This window comes from Lissotriton helveticus, chromosome 7 (assembly GCF_964261635.1).
Source record: "Lissotriton helveticus chromosome 7, aLisHel1.1, whole genome shotgun sequence".
Classification (NCBI taxonomy): Eukaryota; Metazoa; Chordata; class Amphibia; order Caudata; family Salamandridae; genus Lissotriton; species Lissotriton helveticus.
Window position 1 is genome coordinate 382,763,528 of NC_136068.1, and position 18,827 is coordinate 382,782,354.

General features: G+C 45.2%; 1 protein-coding gene across 2 annotated transcripts in view; it reads right to left on the reverse strand.

Moving 5' to 3' along the window:
- Nucleotides 1–8,821: 8,821 nt before the first annotated feature.
- LOC144768497 (CMP-N-acetylneuraminate-beta-galactosamide-alpha-2,3-sialyltransferase 2-like) overlaps nt 8,822–18,827 on the reverse strand; it is a 496,260-nt gene continuing 486,254 nt past the window's right edge. For both annotated transcript variants that reach the window (XM_078652207.1, XM_078652208.1), the window contains exon 7: nt 8,822–9,113. In XM_078652207.1, the coding sequence (XP_078508333.1) occupies nt 8,946–9,113 (168 nt within the window). In that variant the 3' untranslated portion in view covers nt 8,822–8,945. The remainder of the gene's footprint in view (nt 9,114–18,827) is intronic.

Genomic DNA, 18,827 nt, shown 5'->3' on the forward strand with positions numbered 1-18,827 from the left:
GAGAGAAACAATTATTGACTACACCATTGTAGCAAGTTTTCTGGTGCTTATAGTGCTGTTCATTGAGATTTTTGGTATTTTTAGTATAGATGAAATCAAGCAGCGGCCAGTATTTCCATTGTATTCGTTGGCAGATCCATTTTGGTGATTACATTTTATCATCACAAATCGCGAGAAGTGCATATCATCTGGACTTTCAATTGATTCTCCCATCTTCTCTTTAATTTTGGTCAAGAAAGTCGCTTGGTAGCTTCCTGAAACCGAAATCTCAGTCTGTCCAATATAGTGTAAGATGTGTGTACCTTCGTGGCTTCTAGAATACAGGCAGCCTGGTGGTACGTATATACATTATTCTTGTTTTGAATGCAGGACAAAGTGTCGTAAAATAAGAATTTAGCAGCCCACCATATCGCAGCTGGTGTCAACGTTTTAAATATATGTGTTATATTCACTGCTTTGAGTAGGATGACAATGGTGAGTGGTCTCTAAGGGGGAGCTGCCAAGAGTTAAGGCCCCTTTATAAAAGGTGGGCCAAATACCTGTGAAATAGAATACTATGCCTCACAAATTCATACACGGGGATTTTGATCATAACAATAACTGGGATCAGTAAGCACCACACTATGTAGCAGTTTGAATGGCAACTTTACCCTGGGCCACAAGCAATAATGCTCGTGGATGTAGCCTGATATTTCTGGCTGCTATTCTTCCACTGCTTGCTTTTCAACCATTACTTTTTTCTTTACTGTTAACCATGCCACAAGAGTGTTTTTCCCCACTCTGTGTTGCTCTTGTGCTTTTTCCTACCCCATTCTGGTTGCCCTCCTGTACTTCCCTCTGTTGCTTTCTCGCCTGTGTGCTTCTCCCCCCCCCCCCCACGCCATGTTGCTGTCTTGCTCCTCCATCCCAACTTTGCCCTCCGTGTTGCTTCCCCTTGTCCTCCCCTGTTGCCCTTTAAATTTCCTCCTCACCCCTGTACTCCCCCGTTGGCTTCTTCACGGTATGCTTCTCTCCCGCCCGCTCTACATTGGTCTCTAGCCCATTTCTTCTCCTTCACTCACGTGTACCCCAGTATTGCTCCAGGCCTCCCATGTTGCTTCCGCTCTCCTGTGTTGCTTCCCCCAACTACTACTTAAAAACAAGCATTTGCAATCCATTCCGTCTTGCATTTGTGAAAGTTCTGGCTATTTGTGTTGTAAATTATATTGTTTTGGACTTATGCTTTTTGCTTGTATTGGAGTGGATGTATGTTGTTTGCTATTTGTAGAAGTACTGTATCCTGATGCATGGAGTAACGAGTTTGAGCTATTGGCATTGTAAATGACAAGGCCTTTTATTCATTTTTTTTAAAACCTGCAACCGGTGCAGGTTTTAAAGTCCTTGCTTACGATGAGCAAGGCTGGCAGTAAAAGAGACTGCCAGCCTTGCTTCTCATAAGCATGGACTATAAGTACAAAGTGCTTGTTTACACACCGAAGCAAATGAATAAAAGGCATTGTGTTTCTGTCTCTCGGTGCACATCTCTGTCTCGTTGTGTGTGCCTCTATCTGCGTCTATTTTTCTGAGTGTGCGTCTCTATCTCTGTGTGTGCATCTCTATATGTGCATTTCTCAATGTAAGTATGTCTCTTCTCTGTGTGTACATCTTTGTTTCTATGTGTGTCTCTGTCTGTGTGTGCGTCTCTATACGCGTGTCAGTCTCTACATGTGCATGACTGTCTGTGCGTCTCTGTGTGTATGTTTCCATGTGTGTGTCTCTCATGCCACATCATTTTACTACACTCCACACCACACAATTTCACGCCACACAATTCCACAACTAACTATTCCAATCCAACCCACATAATTCCACTACACACCACATGCATACACTCTATTAACACATGGCTAAAAGACATTGCCATTTACAATGCCATAAGCTCTGACTCAAATAAATCCGAGACCTATTGTATTTCCAATGCTTGTTTGTATATTGGTACGAGAATAGACTCATACCATGTTGTAATGAAGCCAGTTGAAATTGAGGCATTAAATACTTGAGTGAGTAAGGGGCCCCATAAAGCGATGTTGGTTTTAAAAACATCAACTGGGACGCCATCTGGCCCCGCTGCCTTCCCTCCCGAGCTTGAGGCAATCGCTAAATTAACCTCACTGAGCTTAAATAATGTAACATTCCCTTTGTCACTAAGCCTCAAACCTCGATCCTCCCTGGTGTCCAGATTTAATATATCCAGGATACCCTCGGTATTCACAGTCTCAGGTAGTTGTGGAGTTGTTACATCATATAAAAGTGAAAAGTGCTCAATCCATCTGTTCTCGGGGATAGCGACCTCAATTGTTGATGCCACCTTATCATTAAGGAATGGTGCGTTGACTGCCCTCCAGAATGCACAGGGATCTTTAGCAATTGATGCATCATGGAGTTCTATCCAAGCTTCTGCTTTCAGTTTATCCTTTCTATCTATTAAGGCCCGTTTATATTCTTTCCGTGCCCTTCTAATTTTATCTCTATCTTTAAGTTCACTATGCAGAGCATGTTTTAAATTTCTGTGGGTCCTAGTACAGTTTGAATCAAACCAACCCTTTATCCCTTTACGGTTATACTTCTGCTTCATACTGATGGTACGAGCCTTTTTTATATAATCTGCAATTACGATGAAGTTATCAATAACATCTTTAGGTGGGGCATTTTCCTCCAGACATAACAGGATTGCAACATTACAGTTAGTTACCACCCCAACCATAAAGTCTGAAGGTATCACCTTCTCCCAGCTCAGACTATAACCATTCTGTCTAGTTAAGGCAATATTTTCAAGAGTAATATTTGGGCTATTAGCTTTACCTATGGTTTGTTCAAATAATGTTATTCCTACACTCTGCGGGAAGTGGTCGCTCAACCCAATTTGATGTTGAGTAAAGTCTTCAACAATGGACCCATAGCGATTAAAGACAAAAATAAAGTCTATTATGGAGCCAGATCCATGCCCATTAAATGTAGGGCCCAGGGGTACCGGAGGACTACTTAGGGTATTAGCAAAACCCAGATCGAGCTCAAATACTAATTCGTTTAAACATTCTCCATATGATGTATGTGGGAGAAAAATCTCCATATCGTACGTTAGACCACAGTTCCCATTATTCGAATGTTGGCAAAGGGCCGTGTTAAAATCTCCACCCCATAGCTTAATCACATCTTTATTCCCAAAATCTTGCAGCTTATACAGGTGTCCATGTATAGCCTTCAGGATACCTTCTCGTAAGTCATGGGGAATGTTATTGTAGTAATTCACAAGTAATACTTAACAGTTGGTATCAACCTTCAAGCTGATAATTTGATAAAAACTGTCCTCATGTACCAGGTCTACTTCTCCAAATTTAGCTAAATTAGAAATGTACGTACACAGCCCCCCCCCCTTGCTCTAAAGTAATCAGAGGCTGTCACATTGGTGTGAAGAGTTCTATAGCCATTAATGTGTATTGGTTCTGTCATCCATGTTTCCTGAAGACTAAAAACCTTGAATTGCTGGATAAATTGGTACCATATTACATTATTAACATAAAATTGCATCTACCCTTCCCTATAGGGGCTCTCACAGATACCATACTTTCTGCAATGCTGGGCCCAGAAGTAGTATCCCTAGATGGCAGATGTACGACATCCGCTATAACAGATTTCCCTAATATGACCCTAAATAGTTGGTCATCTTCCAGCGTATTCGCTGGCACTTCATTTTCATATATTTCCATAGATCCATTAGCCCCTTTATCAACATCAACCATAAGATTTAATGGTATTTGATCTATACAAAATGCACTGGATTTTTTGGGAACTACCCTCAGACTGGCATTCTCTAATGTTTTGGGAACTTCCCTCAGGCTGGCATACTCAGACCCAATTTGTCAATCTACTTCTTCCAGATTCTGCAACATATGAAAAGGGTTAGAAGTGGTTATTCCATAACCTATACTGGGTAATGTCCACGGAGCAACTTTTCTTTGTGTCCCAAAGCCAAAATGACTAGGTTTATAAAAATAACCTAGTGGGACAATATTAATATGTTCTCCACTAATAGGAATATTGTACACCCTGTCTAAGATTGCCTTGATCAGATGCGGGGTTTTAAAGTTTAAGATTACACAATCTCCCTCACGATCCTTAGGTCCCCTTCCTATCCATCCCACCCTTCTAGCCATTTTAAACTCATTGAACAGCCAGTTCTGAATCCCAACCAGGATAGCGACATATTTCTTAGGCTTTCCCATGTCTCATCAGTCCCTTTATGGAGCCTCGGAACATTGGTTAGGACCACAACATACGGAGTTACAGCCGGGGGAAGATCTATATATGGCACTACTTTCTCAAACTCCAGACCTCTCGGAGCATCTAACATTCTAGACACGCTGTGCCCCTCATGTTGATTAATATCACGACCATTAAGCGCAGTTAGTCTAGAACTGATCACCATATCACCAGTCCTATTTCCAGTTTTACATAGTGGATTTTAGGTGTGAGTTTGTAAGTTTATACCTGGACCTGGAATAATATCATCTGTTACATGATGTATAACCTGGGATTGTAGTAAAGATTCACTTTTGCTATGAGATTTAATCAACACTTCTTCTATAGCTCCCAATCTTCCACTTAATTTCCCAAGAAAATCCCTAAGATAAATATCTAGGGCTTCCAATTTATTATTTACTTTTAAAACTTCATTCTGCAACCGCGCATCTGGCCTAACTAAAACTTTCTCCTTCCCACTTGGTTTATTTTGTGCCAATGTCCTACCCTTTTTTGTCGCTTTTGTTTGTGGTAAGTTTATGACAACCACATCCTTTGTTGTATGTTCCATGTCCTGCTTTTGGAAATTATCAGGATTTCGTGATCGCTTTGGGAGCGGCTGAGGGTCACTCCCTGAGTCGGTACAATCAATATGATCGGAGATGTTAACCACACAGCCATTTCTAGCATCAGATCCAACTGTACTACTTGATTTTTCTAATTGGGGATCAATTAATATTTTTGTATTATTGCTAATACTAATGGGTACAGTAGGGTCATCTATACTATTAGATTTATCTGAGGTCATAGCCTCTTCCACATTTGATATTTTTTTTTCAATAGCACCCATTGCACCAGTAAGATAATTCATTAGCGAAAGACAGGGCTCTTCCCCTGTTTTTCCCTGCTTCTTTTTAGGCAGAGCACTTGCTGTTTTTCATTTCCCCATATTGGATATGGTATACACAATCAGGATCTTTTACAACAAATACCGCCCACAAGGAGGTGCCACTCAAACCCACACAAGTCCAAAGTCCCTTGCAGATAACAGAGACTTTCAGTGGGGTCCCCCTTCAATCCTAATACACAGTACCTTCAAGTGTTTTTCAGATGGGAGCAACCAAGAGCCGTGGCCCAGCCCAGCCTCTTTCAGCCACTGACGTGCGCGGACGGGCCCACCGCGCGTCCCACGCTGCGGGAGCCCTCGTCCGTTTTTAAAGCGCCTCCTGGCGCCTTGCACTGATGCCGACCGTAGGCGCCACCAGGGACGCTGGGAATTGTAGTCCCCCGTCACCAGAGGAACAACGTGAGGGCTGGTGTTACAGCGGGTGCAGCGTGGCGATGCAGTCTCCCCGGGACTGGTCACAAGGACGGTAGGTGGGCAGCCAGAAATAGCAGCAGAGCAGTTATGAGGGATCTGCGCTGCGGAAGCCCTCATCCGATTTTTAAAGCGCCTCCTGGCGCCTTGCACTGACGCAGACCGCAGGCGCCACCAGGGACGCTGGGAATTGTAGTCCCCCGTCACCAGAGGAACAACGTGACGGCTGGTGTTACAGCGGGTGCAGCGTGGCGATGGAGTCTCCCTGGGACTGGTCACAAGGACGGTAGGTTGGCAGCCAGAAATTGCAGCAGAGCAGCTATGAGGGTAATCTCAAAGCAGGAGGAAGCCCTTCGGACTATTTGCAACACCCACTTGCATGAGGTGATGTCTCACCAGTGGTGGAGATGATGGCGTATTCTGCCACCAACTGGTTGCAAATGATTCTGGGGGTCGGGGTGAGCCGCGTCCACGGCCCCGCAGAAGTTCCAGAACTTGCGGGGCCCTCTGTCCGGAATAGTGTTGGCGCGGTTGTTAGCCCCTTCCATAGCTATGAAAGGAGCGAAAAGCACACACAGGCCAGGAGGTAGTGGCAAGTCCCAATGACTTGGCCGTCGCCCGCGATTCCTTGAAATGCTCAAGTGGGGCATCTGCTTTGTCTCCAAAAAGACTGAAGAAATCAAAGGGCATCTCCATAAGATTAGCTTGAACATCTCCCCAAAAAACAGATGTTCTGAGCCACGCATGGCGACATATGGTCACCATTGTGGAAATCGGTCTGCCCAGCGAGTCTGTCGTGTCCAATCCACATTGGATGGCGAACTTTGCTGCATTTCTCCCATCTGAAATGGCTTGGGAGAGAAGAATTCGGTCCTCCTCCGAGACTCTGGCCAGCACCTGCGCAACCGTGTCCCATATCAAATGGGAATAATGGCCCTATTCAAAGGAGCCCCTGTGCTGGGCTTGGACCAGGTACCCAGAAGAATGTCCATCAAGGCCTCATTGATAAGCAGCAAGGGTTTTGAGCTGGAGAAACCAGGCTGCAGGACCTCTGTCAAGACATTAGTCTTGACTGCCACCGTAGGGAGCTGCAGGTCCAAGACCTCCGCAGCCCAATGCACTACCATAGAGAATGATGCCCCTCCTCCATAGCCAGGATAGGGGGAGACAGCATGCCAGAATCTTGGGGGTATCCAGGCCACTGGCATCATCCAGTTCCTCACACCAGTCCATGTCTTGAGGTTGCAGGATTTCTAAGCGATCCGGCTCCCCCTTCCAATCCTCCTCATCCATTCCTAACCCTTCAGAATAGGGAAGGTTGAACTGCATGGAGTTGTAAAGCTTTGTCGGCGCTGGTCTTGGTGTTGTGGATGCCTGCCCGACTGGCTCTGTGTTGTTGGGAATGAGGATTAAGGAGGTGCAGACGATGCAGAGGACCTCAGAGGAGGACGCGGTGCCGGGGAAGGTTGTTGTGGAGGTGCAACCGGTGATGGTGCGAACCCAGGTCCAGTAGGAGGCCGTAGCGCTGTGGCTGGAGCCGAAAGCATGGAACCCATGGGGACTCTGTCATCTGAGCCTGTGGGGCCCAAGGGCGCCCCTGCAGGGTCAGGCCACCCAAATATGGTGCACATGGTGTTCTAAAACTCCAAGTTGGGTGGGGTTGCTTCTGGCCCCAGAAAGGGTGAGAAACGCAGTGCCAACCCAGGGGCCCGCTCTGCCGAGCAGGGCCTCGAATGCCGAGGTTCCTTCGTCTTGTCGCCCAACGGACGGGGTCAAGTCGAAGCACGCTTTGACTTCTTTTGCTTTTTGCGGTGCCTCTTACCTGACTTCAATGAAGAGGACTTCGATCAATAGAAAAGATGCTTGGACCTTCCTCTCTACCGGGAGCGAGATCAGGGAGGTGACCTCTGTGGTGCCGGACGTGATCAGCTTTAGGGACCGCTATTTAAAGGACTGCCATTTATGTAACTGCCTTCCTACAAAAAACTATTCACCACACCTTGAACATGTCCGAACTCTGAAAATATGCATGGGAGAGAATAGCCATTGACTTTTGATCCACTTGATAATGGACATCATCTGTTGATAATTGTGGATGAAGAGTCACGATTTCCACTAATTCATCTACTACTCAAGAAAGAGTCACTGAAAAACTATATTGCATCTTGTGGTAATCCAGCCATAGTGAAGTCTGACAATAGCACTCCTTTCAATAGTCAAGAATTCAGAAATTTCTTGGAGCATTTGAAAATAATGCATCAAAATGGCAAACCTCTGTGGCCGCAAGCCAATTGGCCGATTGAGCATTTTAGGAGTACGCTAACAAAAAAAGTGCAGTGTGCTACTCTTGAAAAGCTCAGTTTGAAAAATCTGTTGAATTCTACCTCGAGAGCTTATCGTTCAACACCCCACTCATCCACAGGTGAAAGTCCTGCAAAGTTTATGTTCGGGAGGGCAATGAACAGCAAGTTACCTCAATGGGCCAATAAGAGAAAGATGAATGAGACGAGACAGACTTGGTTAACAAAAAAGATCAAACCTTCTGCTGACAAAAGAGGACATGTGAAAAACAAGACATGGGAAAAACAAGCTATCGGGGACGAATTTTGTTTGCACAATTAACCATAACTTACTTAATACTATACACTACACTGTAACTTAATTTAGTCGGTTTCCCGTTTTGTTTCTCAACAGGATCACTTCAGCTGCGTTTTCCCCTGGACTTTCTGATTTTAAATATATGTTTATGTCTTATGAGAAAAGATATATACAAGATTGACATTTTCATTAAAAACAAAAACTAAACCGTGGGCAGCAAGGTATTGCCCACCCACCCTAAGGACAATACAATTTCTCTCAATATTTTGTCATTCCTGAAGCTAGCTGAAATTTAATTAAATGACACCTAAAGTTTATTTCTTTGTGGGAAGCACTTATTGACGTGGGGTTCCCCTTGCAGTAAAATTATGTATAAGAGGCGTTCTTGGTATGTAACCTTTTTTTTTTTTAGCCCAACTACCTTATTTTATGTTGGAAATGTGTCTTTCCACTAGTTAATTTGGGACCTCGAAATCAATAAAAGAAGAGAGAAGAATAGAATCCAATTTAGGAAGATAACATACTAACGATTATACACAGGATTCATTACATTAAATAGAGGCATTCCAAGCTATGTCTGTTGATCAGATCTTCAGTATGACTGAGAAAAGAATGAGCAATAAATCCTTATGAAGGCTTATTTTTTTTTATTAACAAAGCGTCAAAAAGTACAAACGTTGTTCAAATGTTAACAAAGTGCATTTATTTTTGCTCCTTTAGGGGCTTTGTTAAAGGCAATCTGGAAGGCACTTTAGAGGTAATATGTCACTTTGCCCTCATGCGCTAATTGTTTTATTAGATTCTGCTCAAAATCTGCATTGTGCACCCTGGTCCGGCGAAAGGCTCCAGCAAACTTGTTATGTTCCCAATAATGGTGCCAGTCTCCTTTGGAGTCGGCACCGTAGCCAAACACAGACACCTAAATGGGAAAAAGAAGATTGACACATTAAAAAAATTGCATAATCTATGTGAAAGTATCTGAACTACCAAACTCAAAATTTGAGTAGTTCACACCCCCAATCACCCTCAACAATAATAAACTGCATTAAGCTCTTCATTCTGTTTGCAGTTACCTAGACGAAGCTTTAGACATATAGGCCCATACAACTGGCACTAGAAGTAGACAGCCTAGTCCACAAAAGAATACTTGCTCCTGAAACCTTAATCCAGAAAGTAGCACAATTATAGACGCTGTAGTTCAGCACTGCTCCACACTAGCGTAACTAGAGCACGTGCATATCACTCCTTAGTGCAGAAAGGAGGGCGGGAAAGGGACAGAACGTTTGGAATATCAGCCTGCCCACCCGTCACGCAACTGTTTGCACTGAATGAATAGTAGGAACGACCGCAGAGTGGTAAAGAACAGGCAATGGGGATGAGAGGAACACATGAAAGGTTTTTAATTCTTAAAAGTGGAGTTACACTCCTTAGTAGAACCTGTCAACCTTTACAACTGCCTCTTACTTGGTGTATAACAGATTTTTCTAGTTTTCCTAGAATAGTTAATTTAATTATGTACGGGTCGAATAATAGGCGAGGCAGCACCTGCTTGAGATATAGCGTATAGCGAAGTTCTTGCTGCACCCAAGGTTGCCAGAACTGTTTCTGCAATCTACCTCTCACCAGTCCACAAAAACGTGCAACACTGAATATCTCCTCAACCTCAAGCTAGTGACCCTTTTGGCTATAGTCCCAAATCAGAAGGCTTTTTTTGGATAACAAAAAAACAACAAATAAAGGCTATCTATGTGCTTTGATTTCTTTGTTAAGATCTCTCATGCACACTGAAATTATTTATCAGCTCTATGTTCATGAATAGCTTTACAAACCATTTCCTCCTTTTTTGCCCTGTTGCAAAAAGAAAATGTTAGTTATCCTGTAAGCATCTGTTTGTGGCATGTAGTGCTGTAGATTCACATGCTCTGCATACTCCTGCCATCTAATGTTGAGCTCTTACATATGCAACTTTTTTTCTTCTAAGAAGTCTTTCAGGATCAAGGTATAGTGACTTCTCCTACTACTGGAAATGCGCATGGGTATCAGCTCTATTGTTTTCCAGCAGATTAGGATGAAATGGAGCATGGAGAAACAGATGAGGACTATTCAGGGAGTTTGAAACAAAGGCATCTACAACAAATTGAGGCTTCTGGGAAAGGGTGGGTGCATGTGAATCTACAGCACTACATGCCATGAACAGATTCGTACAAGGTAACATTTTCCATTTGTGGGATGTGTAGCTGTAGATACACATGCTCTGCATAGATTGTAAAGCAGTTCTCTCTCGAGTATGTTACAGAGGCTGGAAAAGTGTATGTAGAACAGCCTGGCCAACATTATTTTGTAATGCTTTGTGAAAGTGTGGGGTAGACTAAATAGATGCCTTACATATGCCATCTTTATGGATGTTAGCCAGGGAAGCCATGGATGCCTCCATTTTGCGAGCAGAGGGGGGTCTGGGTACGGCAGGTAATTGCCTCTTGGCTTTAGCATAACAGGATAGAAGCCATTTGACCAACCACCTGGTTATGTTCACTTTGGAGAGAAAATGGCCTTTGTTTGGATTTGTGAATGAGACAAAGAACTGCTGAGTTGTGCGGAAGGGTTTTGTCCTGTCAGTGTAATACATGAGGGTCCTTTTGATGTCTAGTGTGTGAAGGGCCCTTTCTGGCGCAGAGTCCAGGTCTGGGAAGAACACTGGGAATTCATTGGTTTGGTTACTATGGAAGGAAAATACCACTTTAGGCAGAAATGTTGGATTTATTCTAAGGTCAACTATACCATTGTGCACCTGAAAGAAAGGTTCTTTGAGGGTAAGAGCTTAAACCCCACTTGCACGCCTGAGTGAAGTTACGGTGACTGACTAAGTAAGCCGCCTTCGAGGATAGAAACTGTAGAGGGCATGAATGAAGAGGTTCAAAGGGAGAGAGCATGAGTCGTTTGAGAACAATGTTGAGATTCCAGACAGGTGCCAGTGGGTACTCTGGGTGGAATGGCCTATGTAAGTCCCTCCATGAAGGCCTTGATGACTGGGAACCTGAACAGTGAAGCCTGTTCCCTATTCTGAAGGTAAGTTGCAACTAAGGCTAAGTGAAGACAGACAGAAGTGTAGGCGAGGCCTGACGTCTGCAAATAAGCAGGTAGGAGACAATGTCTTGGACTGCTGGCTTGCAAGGGTTAATATGTTTAGAGGGGCAGTTAGGGACACATTTTTTCCATTTAGCCACATAAAAGGCCAGTTGTGGGTCTGAGGATAGACATTCTCAGGAGGAAGATTGAGGTAGGCAAACTGTAGGACTTTAGGAATCAAATTGTGAAGATTATGCTGCATGTGGTTTGAGGGCCTAGTTGTGAGTGAGAAGGAATGGCAGGTTGGGCAGCTTCTCGTGGGTCACTAAGGACAAGTCAAGAAGGGTGGTGAATAAGGGGTGTCTTGCCACATGGGAGCCACCAGGGTGAGTGATGTTTGCCGAAGCTTCCAAACAACAAATGGAAGGAGTGGGAGATGCGAAAAAGTGTAGGGTAATATTCCTGACCAGTTCTTCCACACTGCATTGCGCATGGACTGAAGGTTTAGGAGCCTGGAGGTGAAGCTAGGGTATTTGGCTGTTGTTTGGTGGTGGCGAAGAGGTCTATGTTGGGAAACCCAAACATTGGAAGTATTGCAGTAGGACTTGCAGATGGAGTTCCAACTCATGGACTTGTTGCTGCCTAATGCTGAACAGTTCTGCAAAGTCGTAGCCCATTCCTGGCAAGTACTCCACCAGTAGATGGACATTGTGGTGGACTGCCCATCACCAAATTCTCTGAACTAACCCTGACAACTGTGGTAAGTGAGTCCTACCCTGTTTCTGGAATCATTCAAGTCTGTGCTGATTAGAACCACCTTGTCTTGCTGGTTGCAGAGGCGGCTTTGAGTGCTAACCGGATGGCCAGTTGCTCTAAGTGGTTGATGTGGAGAGCCAGTTGGTGTGGTGCCCAAATGCCATGAACAGTCAAGTCCTCTAAATGCGCCCCCACCAAATTAGGAAATAGTTTATTGTGATGGTCACTTGCAGAAATAGGTAGAGAAAAGCCCGGCCCTGCAACGGATGGTTGCTATTCAACCACTGCATTGAGTGATGAGTGATGGTCCAAACAAACACTAGATCTTTTCAGTGACCCTCAGATGAGGAACCTTGTACAGGTAAACACTCCTGCAATGACGCTTGTGTAATCTGGCATGGGTAACTATGGCAATGCAGGAGGCCATCATATCTAGAAGGTGCCGGATTGTGCTGGCCATTATTTGGAGATGTGGCTGAAAAACGGGCAGTAACGACTAGAAAGCTTGGGCTCTAGTTTCACTGGGATATTTGCAGTGGTTGCCCCCAAGAAGGGCTAAACATGAAGGTGTTGACAGTGGGACCTGAATATGTTGAAGGTAAACCCTAAAGTGTGAAATAGGTCTTTGGTGGTCTGGGTAGGAGCCAAGCACTGTCATTTATTTGTGCTCTTGATCAGCCAATCGTTCAAGTAAAGTAACACATGGATGCTAGCCCTTCTAAGATGGGTGGCTGCACAGACAAGACACTTTGTGAACACCCTGGGGCTGTGTTGACCAAGAAGGGTAGCACTTTGAACTGAAAATGCTGGCCACTTACCACTAACCGGAAATATCTTCAATGTGCAGGATGGATGGGAATGTGAAAATAGGCATCCTTCAGGTCAAGTATGGTCATGCATCCGCCTTGCTGTGGTAGAGGGATTACATCCTGGAGCGTAACCACGTGTAAGTGCTCTAACGGGATTTATTTATTGAGGGGTCCGAGGTAGAGCATAGGTCGAAGCGGCAAGTCATTCTTGGTCATAAGGAAGTGCAGGGAGTATACTCCTTTGCTGTGTTGGTGTTGCAACTCAGGCTCTATGGCCCCCTTGCAAATAAGAGCCTCTACTTCCACCTGAAGTAGGTGCTGAAGTTCTGGTAAGAGGGTGTGTGTGCAGAGAGGGATGCTTGGGTGGGTTGCAGGGCGTTCTAAGCAGTAGCCCTTCCCTATGATGGAGAGAATCCACTGGTTGGATGTGATCACATGCCACCATGCAAGAAACCCCTGTAGCCTTCCCCCAATAGGTGTAGTGTGATCAGGAGAAGAAAAATACGAGTCACTGTTTTTAGGGGCGGCTCCTCTGTTGGAGCGGCACACTTAAATGCCCCCGAGATGAAATATAAAAAGGTGATTCATTACCATTTTATTTTTCATCCGCTCGTACTGTACAGAGCGTCAGGACGGGTCAGGTCCTGCTGAGTGACAGCAGCAGGATAGGCTGTCTATGCACTGTTTAAAGTGCACATGCCTTTTTGGCTGGCCATCTTGTGCACTTTAAACCCCTCTAACCCAGCTGTCTTAAGACAGCTGGGTTATAGCAGGTGCAAGGATCCAGAGTGCTGTGGAGCACTGAGTGAGGAAGCTCCTCCAATCAGGGTGCTGCACACATGCTGGATGTCAAGGGAGTTTCCTGGTGGCTGGACTGCAGTCCCGATTAGGACCTCCGGAGTGAGGAGCTCTTGTCGAGTTTGGCAAGCGTTTCTTTTTCTTTAATTTGCCTGCGCGGCCTCTGGTAGGTGGTAGTCGTTTTTATGGTAAGTGGTCTTGGCATCCCCTCTGTAGTGGGACCTTGAAAAGGAGAAGGCGCGCGGAGAGCCCCCATAGCCTTTGCTGTATTCATGTCCTTCTTTGTATTTTGAAGCATCTGGTCAACATGCAGTGTCTGAAGAGGTGCTACCCATCAAAGGGCAGGTTGAGCAGATTATGTACTTCTGGCTTGAAGCAACAGACAGGCAGCAAGCCATGGCCCCGGAAGAGGAAAATTTCAATGATGCCATATGATGCAGCATCAGCAGTGTCCAAGGCACACCTTATGGTGGCATTTGAAATACATTTCCCCTCAGACACAAACTCATGGCTAGGATCTCCTCAATTTTGTCCCAGTACACCCGATTACACCTGGAGACCAGACTGACTAAATTGGTGATGCGCCAATCTCATACTGACTTAGCGGCAACTCATTTACCAGCAGCCTCTATCTTCCGGCTCTCCTTCTCAGGTGGAGGTGCATTTCCGGTCCCATGGGCGTTGGGGAGCTTGAAGGCCGCGTGGGCCATGAGAGAGTCCGGAAGGAGTTGTCCTCTAATGTACTGTGTGTCTGAAGGAGGGGATTGGTACTTTCTGTCCATCCTAGGGGTGACCACCCTGGCTTTTACTGGCTCCTTGAATACTTCAGGAGCTGTTTTCAGTATTCCCTTGAGCAAAGGGAGGAACTGCAGGGAGCTCTAGGTGGAGGACAGTCTTCCCCACGAGGATATCCTAATCTTCCTGGACCTTGTAAATCTCGACTTTATGGAAGGCAGTGGCCCAAAGCAGAACCTTGCGATAAGAGCTAGTGTCATCTGTCAGGGATAGTTTGGCAGGTAGAGGTCCGAATCAAGTGTCCCTGGGTGGGTCAACACAATGGTCATCCCCTGAGTCATCATGGGGCTGAGGGTTGAATGGGGACTCGTAGGGATCCAGTGGGCAAGTTGGACTGCCCCTCCAACAGATGAGTATGTGATTGAGGCAGAAGGGCTCCCAGTGTTTAAGGTGATGCAGGGAGTGAGGGAGATGATGGAAGAGGAGGAGGATTCAGAGAAGCTGGAGGAAGAGGATAGGGTCTAGCAGGTAGAGGGCTAGTACACTGATCCTGGTGCTTTTTGGTTTTGACTGGTGGTCCAGGCTCCAGGGCAAGAACTTCCTCAATAGTCTACTTCCTCTTGGAGGTTTGGTGAGGATCCTGATAGTTTGCAGGTGAATGAGGATCCTCTTTTATCTGGCACTGCAGGATAGGCTGCTCCTGGTCCTCGAATACAGTGAAGGACAAGCCTTTGGGCACAGATCATTTTGGTGACAAATATGGATTCTGGCTTGCTGTAATAAAGGGAAGTGTTGGCACCATTGGAGTCTTTGGACCTGAAGAGGAGGATCTGTTGTTGCCCAAGGTGTTGTTGGTGCCGGGAGCCGGATCTTTTGCGGCTGTTTCAGTGACAAAGGCTGACTCTGATCCAAGGGCATATGTTGGTGCCAACTATGGCCTTCAGGCATTATTCAGACTGGAAGCCTGACATTGGGCTCGATGCCTGACCCCCACGAGAGTGGTGTTTATCCTGAGTTAGGTGTCAGGGAGTTGGAGGGGGGAAGGACAGAGTACTCACAGTCGACGACTTCTGTGGTTTGACCTTGAAGACCTGTAGTTCTTCCACCTCCAAATGGTAGCTTGGCTCAGGGCTGAAATGAAAGGGATGCTCGCCTGAGAGCCCTGGCTCAGTTTCCTCCTTGACTGATCGGTACCCGAAATGGTCAGGTGTGTTGTCTCCTTGCCGTTGCACCATAAGTCATCAAGCGAGTCGTCAATTGAGTTGGTTCTGCAATGTCTTTCTTGAGCGAATGGTGAGGCCGGGCGCGCAATATGCATTGTCATGCACAGAGGACAGACAAAGGATGCACAACTAGTGGAGATTTGTCCAAGGATACTTTGCGCGACACTATGGAAACTACTGAAAATGAAGACATGTCCATTATGCAGTCAACATTTCCAAGAGAAAAAAGGTAGGAGAAGCACCTGAAAGGGAGCATCAAGTAGAGCCAGTCGCCAAGCCCAACGAAGGATGCAATGACACTGAAACATACTGCGAGCACCAATTGTTTTCCCAAACAGGAACGGAGGATCCTAAAGGGCCCAACGGCTAACAGCACAGGGCATCGACCAGGAGGGGGCACAGTATACACACCCAAACCTGTGGTAGAGAAAAAACTATCTAACAAAGGAGCCGATGCCCATGTGTGTTACCAGTAATAGGAGGAGTCACTATACTGCGTAACTCGGAAGACTTCTTTGAAGAAAAACAAATTGCACATGCCCAAGATCAAAACTAGATGGTAAGAGTATGCAGAGCATGTGTAACTACAGGTACACATGCCACAAACAAGACATTATTTCATGATGTAATGCTGGTCTTGAACTGCAGATATTCTAATTTAATTTATTAGTGGCATTTCCTTATTTGTTTCACTTGTTTGCCCCTGATATTTGTTCCATCACTTAATCTAACTGGAGTGGCTCGATTAATCTATTGGTTACTAGAGCGCTCTAATAACTGGAGTGGCTGGATTCAGCTGTCTATTGGTTATCAGGGCTCTCTTCTGCATTTGAGCAGCTATAATTTGGATGGGATGGACCTGTAAAGTTTCAGGGGTAAATGAGGTAGACGTTAGCTGAATATCAGGAGGGTGTGTATAGGTTGAGGCCCATCAACCCCTCTGTCAGAACCCTTGGAGCCTTGACTTACAAGCTGGATTTACTTGGTTCAGGGGTCTTTGCTTTCCTAGCCAGGGATTGTGTTGAGAAACAATTAGCCAGGGATTGTGTTGAGAAACAATTGATTAAGGGACTTTCTGAGGCTGATTGTTTCTTAGTTTTCTTTATTAATGTGCTCTCCTTCTCTTCCAAGAGCCTCTGTTTATGTTATATGTGGGTTTTCACAGTATGAAATAGTTCAGCGCACAATGGAATGGAATTTATCCCAGGACAGGAGACCTTGAAGGGGATGGTTTTAGGGGGAAGAAATCTCCTTAAATTGCTGTGAGTCTCTGAAAATCAATCTAACTCACTATCACACCATGCTTGGATGTCATTTGGGTGTCCCCACGATTGCAGTTGCGACCCCTGGCTTTCCCCTTGTACCCATGGCACTGCCTTTACGACCCCTGGCCTCAGAGGTAGGAAAATCAGTGCCAACAATACAGAGTGTGTACGATGCAGCACACATGCAAAGTTGGAAAAACAAGGAGAAATGAAAACATTCTCCTGGTTATGCCTGCCCGAAGGTGGCATAATAATTTGTTGCAAATTCTGGTCTATCAATGTTTGTATCTAGGGATTTGCATTAAACCCCAACGGAGGTTGCATGGAAACGCCCATGCACCACCCATGGAATGCCCCTTGATACAAAATAACACAAAGCAGTGCAACGCGCAACTTTGCCTTACATTGGGATACTATGCAAAGCAAATCCGCAAATATTGCAATATTAGGGTCATGTGTAATGCCTTATTGGTAAAATCGTGGTCGTGGGTAATGATGTCACTTCCTGTGATGTCATTAAAGTCAAATGGTATGTGATGTCACTTCCGCTACCTATGGCATTTTGGTGAATTGAAACCCATGCCACCATCCCGCTTTTACCAAGTAAATTGGTTGGACTACGCCCTTCTGAATTATAGAGAGCTTTACAATACAATGTGATCCCCAGGAGTAGGCAATACACATGGGCCCTTTTTTGATATTTCTAATACTCTCATACATTGGTTTAATAGGGACTGGATTCCAAGGCTTGATCTTTTAATAAAATCAGCAAAAAGAGCAGATGTCCCCACTCTCCTTTTATCACAACTCTTATCATCTGTTGTTTTCATTGCACTTAATTTGATCCTGGTTTTAGATTCAGCCATTTGAGGTCCATACCCCGACTTCTTGCCCCCTGTGAGCCTTGTTCTTTGAAAACTGACTTTAACACAAGATCCAACTAATTGTCTCTACAGCCCGTGTGTAATGATGGCAGGTTTGGATACAGTGATACTTCAAAGGGTTACCTGATGGACCTGAAGTATGGGCGTAAGTTAGCTTCCAAACACCTCTGATTTTCACTCTGGCTGTGCTAGTCATGGACGTTCAGGAGAGAATAATGGAAGACATTATAAGCATTGGCATCTGCTTTGGTGTAGGATGTTCATTAACTGAAGGGTACAGCTTAAATGGAATTAATGGGAACTTTTCAGGGAACAGGGCCTTCTTGACTCACTTTTCACTGGCATGCCGCTCTTGGGACAAACTGCTCCTACAAAACCTTAGCACAGACCCTGGAGTCTGTTGTGAAAGCAGCGTTATATAAGAACAAGAGACATTACTACCAAGCAGAAGCAAATGTCCCTTAAAACATCCACGGCAATAAGTGCATGTAGATGCTGGCACCCGAACTTCTATGCCTGTACCATGTGCCAGTTTAAAGGAAGACTAGAGAAAAAGAGGTGCAGAGAACCACTCAGCATCAAGAATACAATACCTACAAACAGCAGCACCCTAGTCACCAAACTGAACTGCCACAAGAATCTGGAAGCCATCAGCTCCACTGCAACACTCTGCAAGCTACTTGGCCTTCAAACTTCCTGGAGCCTTTGGAAATGTCAACCACCAAACATCTGGGCACATTATGAGGTGAAGGCTCCTCGCAGGTCTAGCCAGTGCATAGAACGTCCATCTGCCAACACTGAAGCACTGCAGATACACCGCGAACAGGCACTGCAAGCTGCCCTGAACAGTATGAAGGATCAGGCTTGAGGGGGTGCATATGTTCACCCCCCCTGCGCGTCCGCTGAGATTTAGATCTACAAAATCATTATGCCACATGGAATAGAAACAATCTGTGCACCTTAATGTTTTGTGTTGTTAACTATGTGGTGTACCAAAATTACTATATGCTCCCCATGAAAAACCCTTTGAATACTGTACAAACATTCTTCACAGGAGAAAAGGTGTGATGTCGACAGTCATCGGGGGTACTCTGAGT